The 12,354-nt window shown below is 37.0% G+C and overlaps 1 protein-coding gene across 1 annotated transcript; it reads left to right on the top strand.

The window, feature by feature from the left end:
* The first annotated feature begins 373 nt into the window (after positions 1 to 373).
* Positions 374 to 1,470, top strand: LOC106145080 (olfactory receptor 5B3). The gene has a single exon (XM_021730641.3). It carries the CDS (start codon positions 377 to 379, stop codon positions 1,304 to 1,306), a length of 930 nt encoding a protein of 309 aa, XP_021586316.2. The 5' UTR covers positions 374 to 376; the 3' UTR covers positions 1,307 to 1,470.
* The last annotated feature ends 10,884 nt before the right edge of the window (positions 1,471 to 12,354 follow it).

Raw genomic sequence — 12,354 nt, forward strand, 5'->3', positions numbered from 1 at the left:
GGAAATACAGAAGAATCAGCTTTTATTGAGCTTAGGAGAAATGGATTGGCCCATAAATTCATCCAGGAAAATTAATTTTTTATAAAGTTATTAAATTGTTTACATATCAGTTAACAAATGGATAAAATTTCCAAATAGGGAGTTTAATTACCTATGAGTCCCCAGATTCAAAATATTATTTTCTCTATATGATGAAAAACACCGAGTTTGGTTTTTAAGCCCATGCTATTTCTGGAGAATGTTAGGGTACAAGTTGCTGCTACAATAGAACAATACATTTTGCACTCAATACTTTCTTATTCAATTCAGTTTCTTTATCGCTCTGTTCCTTTCTTCTCATGATTACAGAACATTTAGAAATTCTTAGGTAACATTGATGGAGAACAGGACAGAAGTGACCCAGTTCATCCTGCTGGGACTGACCAATGACCCAAGCCTGCAGCTTCCCCTCTTTGTGACCTTCCTCCTCATCTACACCATCACTCTGGCTGGGAACCTGGGGATGATCCTGTTGATTCTCCTGGACTCCCGTCTCCACACTCCCATGTACTTTTTCCTGGGTAACCTGTCTCTGGTGGACTTTTGCTACTCTTCAGCTGTCACTCCCAAGGTCATGGCTGGGCTCTTTCCTGGAGACAAGGTCTTCTCCTACAATGCTTGTGCTGCTCAGATGTTCTTTGTAACAGGCTTTGCTACTGTGGAAAACTGCCTCCTGGCCTCAATGGCCTATGATCGCTATGCAGCAGTGTGTAAGCCCCTCCACTACACCACCACCATGACAACACGTGTGTGTGCAAGTCTGATCATAGGCTGCTATGTCTGTGGATTTTTGAGTGCCTCAGTCTACACTGGGAACACGTTCATTCTCTCTTTCTGTAAGTCCAATGTGGTCCACCATTTTTTCTGTGATATGCCAGCACTCATGATTCTTTCTTGTTCTAACAGATATGTGAATGATCTGGTTCTTATTTACGTTGCCAGCTTCAATATCTTTTTTGCTCTCCTAGTTATCTTAATATCCTACATGTTCATATTCATCACCATCCTAAAGATGCACTCAGGTGCAGGACATAGGAAGGCTATGTCCACCTGTGCCTCCCACTTCACTGCTGTCTCCATTTTCTATGGGACTGTTATCTTCATGTACTTACAGCCCAGCTCCAGTCACTCCATGGACACGGACAAGATCGCCTCTGTGTTCTACACCATGGTCATCCCCATGTTGAACCCTGTGGTCTACAGCCTGAGGAACAAGGAGGTCAAGAGTGCATTCTCAAAGATTTTTCAGAGAAAAAGTAGGCTTTAGGTTTCAGAATTAACCATTTTGAAATATGTATAACAGTATTCAGTCCTCTCAGAACTTCTCTCTGTTAGTGTCACATTTTAAGACCCACAGTGAAGTTATGGAAGTGATACCTTATCTTGCATAAGCCCGTTGTCTAGGGGGAAAAAAAAGAAACCTTGCATTCAGAATTGTAATACCTTAATGAGAATGTCTATGATATTTTGTGTTCTGCTTGTCAAAATCCTGATTATATTTATTATTTAATTTTCTTCTGTGCAATTTTTTCTAGCATGTATCAATGCATACATATAAAACAAGTGCATAAATAAGCCTCTGAATAAAAGTGCATGCAGGTGGCCTATGAGGACTCATATACATGAGCAGACTAAACCTGTTGGAATTAAATGTAATGTGGGTATTTGTGGTGGTCAATTTGACTGGACTAACATTCACTCAGATAGTTTAAAGTTTTTTTTTTTCTGTGTGACCTTGATGATATTTCCAAAGAGACTACTATTTGAAGCAGTAGACTTAAAAGAACATCTTCTTCATCAATGTGGGTATCTATCAACCAATCAATTGAAGGCTTGGTTGAGTAGAAGAAATATGTGGATAAAGGTGAATTTCTCTCTTTCTCTAATTCTGTCTTCTTTTTTTTTTTAAATTGGAACATTTGCCTTCTCTCATGCTTGAACATCAGAGCTACTGACTTTCAGATCTTTAGCCTCCAAGACTTACAGTGGCCAAGCCTCACCCCTCCTGTCTCATGCCTTTGAACTCAGACTGAATTTCTCTACCACCCTTCCTTGTTTGGTTTGCAGATAGCAGAGCATCGAACTTCTCAGCTTCTATAATCACCTGAATCCCAGAGAACCCTGACTAGTAGACTAGTGTTTGACAACCATAACTTCATATCGATATTTAATTTGTACATTATCATATAAATGTATGGGCTGGAGATGTAGCTCAGCAGTACAGCATTTGCCTAGAATATATACAAAAGTAGCACTAAATTTTTAAAATTTCTTTTCCAACTATTATTCTAAGAGTCCTAAGTTGAAAAAACATGATGTATTATTATATAAAAGTATGTGTCCTCACAGCCATATCAATGTTTATAGTAGCACAATTCACAATAGTAAACTGTGGAATCAACCCAGACGCCCTTCAGTAGATGAATGGATAGGGAAACGTTGGTGTATATATATACACACAATGAACATTACGCAGAATTAAAAGAGAATAAAATCATGGCATTTGCAGGTAGATGGATGGAGATGGAGAATATAATGCTAAGTGAAGTAAGCCAATCCAAAAAACCAAAGGCCAGATGTTTTCTTTGATATGAGGAAGCTGACTCATAATAGTGATGGGGGAGGTGGAGCATGGGGGGAATGGAGGAACTTTAGATAGGGCAAAGGGAAAGGAGGGGAAGGAAGGGGGCAAGTGGATAGGAATGATGGTGGAATGCGATGGACATCATTACCCTAAGTACATGTATGAAGACACGAATAGTGTGAAAATACTTTGTGTACAATCAGTGACTTGAAAAATTGTGCTCTATGTGTGTAATATGAATGAATTGCATTCTGCCATCGTGTATAAAAAATCAGAATAAATAAATATTTAATTTTAAAAGTATGTGCCCTTTCTTTGAACATTTTAACAAGCAATACATGAATCTGCCATCTCACTTGAATTAATATTTTTGTTTGTGTCACTGTATACATCAAATATGTTTATGCTGTAACTCTTGAGGCAATAAATGCCAGAGGACCTGACAAATGCAGAAACAATACAATCATTTAAATGTATTCATATATTGGTACCATTTTTCAGATTATTTAAAAATTATTGGAACTAATACTGTACATTTTACAAATTCTTTGGAATTATTAATGCTGTTCATTCTTTTTTGACCTTAGTTGAATTATAGCCTCTCTTGTCACTCCCATGGTAAATCAACCCTCTTCATTTCAAATGAATTCCTTGCTATTTCAGTTTCCAGCATGTTCAAGCCTCAGGGTCTTTGCACTTTCTGTTCCTTGGATGGAATGCTCTCATTCCATTCAGGTCTTTGAAGTAATGTTCCCTTGTCATAGAGCGCTTCCCTGACCACCTTCATAAAGGAGTCACCATCTGCTCACCAAATAAACTGTCCCCTCAACCTAAGTCATTCTTTAGTCCTTATCAACCTCACCTGGTATATATTTACTTTCTTGGGTTTTATAATCTCCAGCCAGAATGTGAACTCTGTGTTAGCATTGCCTTTATCTGTATTGCACACAACACGATCACCTGTACCCGAATAAGTGTGTTCTACAGTAAATTGGAATACACATTTGTTAAATAAATAAAAAATAATTGAGCTTTGAGTGTAATTGCACCACAGTTGACCTTTGAAATATAGATGATAATAGTGAGTATTGCAAAAGATAAGCTTAGATAAATGTTCACTGCATTTCCAGAGGCACAAATAATTTTCTGCTTTCTTGAAACACTTAAAACAAACATTCTCAGTCAATGTTTTCATTCCTCACTTTAAGACAACAGGATTTTTTGAAAATTCCACCATGGAGCGAATTATTTCAAATCATCTCATAATTTTTGCTTAGAACTGATGTGCTGTTAAATGACAAGAAACACATCAAAGTAGTCCTACTCAGGAAATATGAATCACATGTTAATGATAAAATTATTTAAAGGTTACATACCTGGTCATATTTTTAAAATTATTTCATGTGCACCAATGTACAATTAACTGAAACATGTCTAAATGTCCATGTGGAAAATAATATGACAATATTTGGCGTAGCAAACAGAAGATGTAGCCAAAATTTCAGTAAGCACTTGCTTTATTTCACTTCTAATTCTGAGCCTCAGAGAGCTCAATATTCTTTAAACTAAGCACTGGAACATGTCTGCCTGTGTAATTTGTCATTGCGATACAATAGATGGCTTGTTTGACAGAATGTGCTAACATGGCCATGTGGTACTTTGGAGCACATTGGCATAACACAAATATTCACTTTGGAATTTGTAGTGTTATTTCTTCTCCGAGAGCCATTTCTTGTTTTTTTCCCTTCTTTTTTTTTTAAAATTTGTTCTAATTAGTTATATGTGACAGTAGAATCATTTTGACACATTGTATTACAAATGGAGCACAGAGAATCACTCCTAATTATTGTTTAATGATTATTTAATTTTAGAACTATTCGAAATTTATGGAAAACATTCAAACATAGTGCAAACTGCGATCGACATATCACATTCTGTCAAGCCCAAAATTGGTCAAAAAAGATTCACATGCTAATTCTTGAAACCTTTCAGTGTTAACAATGTGGCCCAGTGGGTATGCTATTTTATCTAATCACACATGGGTACAATGAGACAAAGGACTCAAGAGAGAGAGATCATCAGGATTATCCTTGGGTGCCTCAAAGCCAATTCCATGGTAACTTTGTAAAGGAAATCAGAAAAATTTAACTGCAGAGACGAAAGGAGCAGGCAATGTGACCTGAGAAGCAACACTGACTTAAAGTTTCCAAATGAAATAGAATGCTTGCCGTCATCAGAGAATGGAAGAAGCAAGAAATGAAGTGTCCCCTAGAACATTCCACTGACAGACTGTCTCAATGGGAAATGATTTCAGATTCCTCATTTCCAGATATGTGATAGATGTTGTTGTAAGCCTCCAAGTTTGCAGTGATTTGTTACGGCAGCCACAGGAAACTATTCAAACCCTCACCAGGTTTCTTCTCTGTCATAATCATGCATTACTATCATATGGGAGTTTGGGTCAGATCAAAAGTGAACCCATCTGTTACTGGACTTCTCGTTGTTGGGAGATTATTATTATTAATTCAATTTCTTTCTTTTTTTTTTTGGAATGGGGGTACTGAGGATTGAACTCAGGGACACTCAATCATTGAGTCAAATCCCCATCCCTACTTCGTATTTTATTTAGAGAAGGTCTCACTGAGTTGCTTTAGTGTCTCCCTTTTGCTGATGCTGGCTTTGAACTCATGATCCTTATGTTTCAGCCTCCCAGGCTGCTGGGATGGCAGGCATGACCCACTGCGCCTGACTATTAATTCAATTTGTATACTTGGCATAGGCATATTAAGATTTTCTCTTCCCTGGAAGTCAAATTTGGTTGCACCTGTCTCTCTAGGAATTTGTATTTTATCAATGATATCCAATATGTTGGTGTGCAGGAATTGATATTATGCTGTTTCCATCATTCTTATTTCCGTAAGCTGAGCAGCTATATCATCACATACATTTATGATTCCAGTAATTGGAGTCCCCTCTACACCCCTCTCTCATCTCCTGCTGAGAAACCGAAGATTGAACTCGGGACCTTGCTTATGCTAGGCAAGTGCTGTGCTACAAGAGCTATATTTCAAGTTCTTTATTTCCTTTTCCATTTTATTTTGTAACAAGGTCATGCTAAATTTCCCAGGCTTGCATCAAACTTGTGATCCTCCTGTTTATGTTTTCTGAGTATCTGGGATTATAGGTGTGCCCCACTGTGCTGGGCTTTTTTTTGGTTTTAATATATAGTTAGTCTAAAAACATTTTTTCTTTGAGGGTTAAATTCCCACAGACTCAATTTTGGTTTTGTTGATTTTCTTCATTCTAATTATATATTCTTTTTTTAATGCAGTCTCATCTTTAATTTTTCCTTGTGCTACATTCAGTGTTAAGTTTTCACTTTCTAATATATTATTCCTTAAGTCTTAAAATTAGAATTCCCTGGAGATCACTCTGATTATTTTTAATATGCACAAGTACAGTTTGAAATTCCCTAAACACAGTGCTTTTCTTGCTACAAAAATATGGTATGTTGTTTTCATTTGGTTCAAACTATATCATAACTTCTTTTCACCTGTATCTACCCGTTGATTGCAGTGTGTTCTTATATGTATGTGAATGTTCAAATGTCCTTGCTATCAATTTCTACTTCAATTGCATTTTGGTTGGTGAATATATTACACATGATTTCAATCTTTTTAAATTTATTAAGCTTTTTTTTGTGTAATATATGATTTGTTCTGGTATATATTTTGTATGCAATTGAAAACTTGTATGTCTGTTAGAACAAATTTAAAAAAAAAGAAAAATTTTTTAAAAAGACTTGCTGGATTATGGTATTCACATCATCTCCCTCTTATTGATCTTCTCTCCAGCCATTTTACTCAGTATTGGAAATGAGGTATTGAAGTCTTCGTCTATTATAATAGAACTATTTCTCCCTTCAGTTTTGGCAACAATTGCTTCATATATTTTGAGTTTCTATTGTTTGATTAACATATTTTTTTTAAAAAACAGTCTTCTCATTAATTGGTTCTTAAATGAAAAGATTTTTTTTTCTCTTCTAAAAGTTTTTGACTTACAGTCAATTTTGTTTAAAAATATGCTCTTTTGAGGAAACCCAAGATGGCAGGCCAGAGGAAGGCAGCCTTCTGTGTCCATCTGTGACCAGGGTCTCACACAGTGGGAACACTGCATCTCTGAGAGTGATAGAGGACCACTGTACAGCTGTTCTTGCGCAGAAATCACCACCGCTGTGCCTGCGTGGGGTTCCAGGCCCCAGCATTGGAGCAGGACTCCCAGCTCCCGTCACCCAACTCTGGAGGTTGTAGCCAACGCAGGGCTTGCTAGCGCCTTAGCAGGATCATCTATCAGCATCACTGCAGAACTCCAATGTTGCTTTGCTCTGACACAGGTCACTCAGCTACTATCTACCCTAAGCACAATGCCATCGCCTGGTTCCCCCCACACCACTCAACACCCCGGCGCTGGAAGCAGACTGCCTCCATTTTGGCTCACCTTCCTTGCCATATTTGGTGGGGGCAGCTCCCAGATTAAATCTTCAGCTGGCCAGGTACGTGATTTCCAACATCCCCCCCTCTCCAGCGGCTATAACCCAGCACAGTAACTACCCAACAGAAAACAGCTCTAGGTGGGATGGGTGCACAGTGTGACCAGGGCACTGCCCACAGGAGCCCCCGAGAGAGGTCCCTCCATTGGGAACTGCAGTGGAGAGGGAAATGGGGCAAAAGTTTGGAGACTAACAGAGAGACCAGGAACTAGGAAATCTTCAGGCAAGATAGAGAGATAGGACTGGGTGCTCAGTCATACCAGTGGACCAAAAAGAAACCCATGAGGTGCAGTCTCCCTGCAGGGACTGGGGGTGCCACTCCCCGCTTCCAGGTGCCCTGCACCAAGACTACCCTTCCCACCCTGGTTACCTTCATCATCCTCAGGGCAGAGATACCAGCTAATAACAGACAACCCCACCTATTGGATGAGAAGGGAAGCAGGAAAGATACAGTTCTCTAAAACTAACAACAATCCTGGCTTCTTTCTTTGATAATTTATTTTCCTTTTTTTTCTTCTCCCCCTCTATCCTCCCACCCTCATTTCCCCAACGTATGTGAAACCAAGAACATTGCATGAATTAGGATTTTGAGAACTGGGACATTTGAATAATATAATATAGAGGTGTTGTATATGCCTTTTTTCTTATTTTTCTTTTTCCCTCCAATTGTTACTATTTTAACATTCTTTATTTTTCTAAATACAAATGTGTGGGTTTCTTTTGTGTACTCTACTGTCTTCCCATGTACAAGTCTACCCCAAACTACTTCTTGTCTATTCTCTTGCTACTAACACTCTTCATAAGATTTCTTTTTCAGACTTCCTAAGATATAATAACTCTATATCCTCACATCCTACCTCCTCCGCATATCATCCTATGCCTCACCCACAATTCATTGCCCACCATCAGAAACTGTAAACCCTTTTACAAACCTACTGATGATATTATAGATAATAATCATTTCTGTACTTTGTGACCAAACTGTCTTAATAGCAATAAATTATTCATAGGTGGTATATTGTTGATATTGGGATCTGTTAACATTGTCCTTCCCCACAAAGGAGAGGTTTTGGAGTCCTTCAGGAGTACTACATAACTATAGGGTAAAAACAATGATACCCCAGACCCACAGAGCTAGAAAGGAAGACACACAAGCAACATGAAAAGACAAGGGAAGAAAGTACCCCAAACAAATCAAGATACCACATTATTAGAATCCATGGCAACCATAGCAGAAGAAATTACAGATAAGGAGTTCAGGATGGATATGATTAAAATGTTCTGTGAACTGATGGAAGATATAAGAAAGCAAATACAGGAACAAAAGATCATTTTGACAAGGAGCTACATAAACAAATATGGGAAGCAAAGATCACCTCAACAGGGAGTAAGAGGTTCTAAAAAAAAAAACCACAAAAAAACCAGAAATCCTTGAAATAAAAGAAACAATAAACCAAATTAAAAGTTCAATTGAAAGTATCACCAAGAGAGTAGACCACTTGTAAGATAGGACATCAGACAATGAAGACAAAATTTAAAATCTTGAAAAGAATGTAGATCACACAGTGAAAAGGATAAGAAACCATGAGCAGAACATCAAGAAATATGGGATAGCATAAAAAGACCAATTTTAAGAGTTATTGGGATAGAGGAAGGCATAGAGTTCCAAACCAAAGGAATGAACAATCTATTCACTGAAATAATATCAGAAAACTTTCCAAACATGAAGAATGAATTGGAAAACAAATTCAAGAAGCCTACAGGATGCTGAATGTACAAATTCACAACAGATCCACACCAAGTCACATTATAATGAAAATGCCCAACATGCAGAATAAGGAGAGAATACTAAAAGCCACAGAGAAAGGAATGAGATTACATATAGGGGAAATCAATTAGGGTAATGAAAGATTTTTGTATGTATATACACCATACACCAGCAATACATACCAATTATAAATATATATGCCCCAAACAATGGAGCACCTATGTTCATCAAAGAAATTCTTCTCAAGTTCAAGAGTCAAATTGAGCAGAACACAATAATCTTGGGTGACTTTAACACACTGGATAGATCTTCCAAACAAAAGTTGAATAAAGAAAGTATAGATCTCAATAATACAATCAATAATTTTGACTTAACTGATGTATATAGAATATTTCATCCTTCATCAAGAGAATACATTTTCTTCTCAGCAGCACATGGGTCCATTACTAAAATAGACCATATATTATGCCACAAAGCAACTCTTAGCAAATACAAAAAAAGATACTATCCTGCATTTTATCAGATCATGATGGAATGAAATTAGAAATCAATGTCAAAATCAAAAATAAAAATTAATCCAATACCTGAAAACTAAACAATATGCTACTGGATGAATAATGGGTTGAAAAAGACATCAAGGAGGAGATAAAAAATTCTTAGAGGTAAATGAGAACATAGACACAACATATTGGAATCTCTGGGACACTATGAAAGCAGTAGTAAGAGGAAAGTTCACTGCATAGAGTTGATTCCTTAAAAGAATAAAGAGTCAACAAATAAATGACCTAACATTACATCTCAAAGCCCTAGTAAAAGAAGAACAAATAAACACGAAAAACAGTAGAAGGCAGGAAATAATTAAAATTAGAGCTGAAATAAATGAATTAAAAAAAGAAACAAGTGAAAAAATTGACAAAACAAAAAGTTGGTTCTTTGAAAAAATAAATAAAATTGATAAAACCTTAGCTATGCTAGCTAAGAGAAGGAGAGAGAAAACTCAAATTACTAACATATGTGATGAAAAAGGTAATATCACAACAGACACTACAGAAACAGGATAATTAGAAATTATTCTGAAAACTTGTACTTTAATAAAATAGAAGATATTGAAGGGATCAGTAAATTTCTATGAAATAGAAGATGCCATCAGAAGCCTGTTCAAAACACTAGAAAAACTAGAGATAACAGAAACATATCTCAACATCATAAGGGCTATCTATGCTAAGTCTCAGACCAACATCATTCTAAATGGACAAAAATTAAAGGCATTTCCTCTAAAAACTGGAACAAGACAGGGATGCCCTCTTTCACTACTTCTATTCAACATAGTTTTTGAAACACTGGCCAGAGCAATTAGATGAAAGAAATCAAGGGGATATGTATAGGAAAAGAACTTAAATTACTACTCTTTGCTGATGATATAATTCTATACCTAGAAGACCCAAAAAGCTCCACCAGAAACTTCTAGAACTAGTAAATGAATTCAGCAAAGTAGCAGGATATAAAATCAACACCCATAAATTTGTCACTGTATGTCAGTGACAAATCCTCTGAGAAGGAAATGAGGAAAATTACCCCATTTACAATAACCTCAAAAAAAAAAAAAACAACAACAACTTGAGAATCAACTTAACAAAAGAGGTGAAAGATCTATACAATGAAAATGACAGAACTCTAAAGAAAGAAATCAAAGAAGACTTTAGAAGATGGAAGAATCTACCTTGCTCTTGGATAGGCAGAATTAATGTTTTCAAAATGACTATACTACCAAAAGCATTATACAATCAAAATACCAATGGCATTCCACATAGAAATAGACAAAGCAATCATGAAATTCATCTGGAAAAATAAGAGACCCAGAATAGTAAAAGCAATCCTTAGCAGGAAGAGTGAAGTAGGTGGCATCCTATACCAGACCTAAAACTATACTTCAGAGCAATAGTTACAAAAACAGCATGGTATTGGCACACAAACAGTCTGGTAGACCAATGGTACAGAATAGAGGACACAGACACTAGCCCTCAAAACTAGAATACAGGACACAGACACTAACACTCAAAACCACAATTATCTTATATTAGACAAAGGTGCCAAAAACATGCATTGGAGAAAAGACAGCCTCTTCAATAAATGATTCTGGGAAAATTGGAAATCCATGTGCAATAAAATGAAATTGAATCCCTATCTCTCACCATGCACAAAACTCAATTCAAAATGGATCAAGGATCTAGGAATTAAACCAGAGATTCTGCGTCTAATAGAAGAAAAAGTAGGCCCTAATCTTTATCATGAGGGATTAGGCCCCAACTTCCTTAATAAGACTCCTTTGACACAAGAATTAAAACCAAGAATCAATAAATGGGATGGATTCAAAATAAAAAGTTTCTTCTCAGCAAATTAACAATCTGTGAGGTGAATAGAGAGCCTACATCCTGGGAGCAAATCTTTAACCCTCACACATCAGATAGAGCACTAATCTCTAGGGTATATAAAGAACTCAAAAAGCTAAGCACACACACACACACACACACACACACACACACACACGCACACACACACACTCACACACAACAACAAAAAACCTCCCACAAAAACTAAAAACCCAAAACCAAAAAACCAAATAACCCCATCAATAAATGGGCCAACAACCTGAACAGACACTTCTCTGAGGAAGATATACAATCAATCAACAAATATCTGAAAAAATGTTCATCATCTCTAGCGATTAGAGAAATGCAAATTAAAACTACTCTAACATATCATCTCACTCCACTCAGAATGGCAGCTATTAAGAATATAAACAATAAGTATTGGAGAGGATGTGGGGAAGAAGGTACACTCATACATTGCTGGTGGGACTGCAAATTGGTGAAGCCAATATGGAAAGCAGTATGGAGATTTCTTAGAAAACTGGGAATGGAAATGCCATTTGACTCAGCTATCCCTCTCCTTGGTCTCTACCCAGAGGACTTAAAAACAGCATGCTACAGGGACATCGCCAAATCAATGTTTATAGCAGCACAACTGACAATAGCTAAACTGTAGAACCAACCTAGATGTCCTTTAGTAGATGAATGGATTAAAAAATGTGGAATAAATACACAATGGAATTTTGCTCAGCAATAAAAGAGAATAAAATCATGGCATTTGTAGATAAATGGATGGGTTTGGAGAAGATAATGCTAAGTGAAGTTAGCCAATCCCCAAAAACCAAATGCCAAATGTTTTCTCTGATATAAGGAGCTGATTCATAGTGAGGTAAAGAGGGGGGAGCATAGGAGGAATAGATGAACCCTAGATAGGGAACAGGGGTGGGAGGGGACAGGATGGGGAAGGGGGTTACAAATGATGGTGGAACGTGATGAACATAATGATCCAAAGTACATGTATGAAGGCACAAACTGGTGTGAATAT

This window comes from Ictidomys tridecemlineatus, chromosome 4 (genome assembly GCF_052094955.1).
Source record: "Ictidomys tridecemlineatus isolate mIctTri1 chromosome 4, mIctTri1.hap1, whole genome shotgun sequence".
Lineage (NCBI taxonomy): Eukaryota > Metazoa > Chordata > Mammalia > Rodentia > Sciuridae > Ictidomys > Ictidomys tridecemlineatus.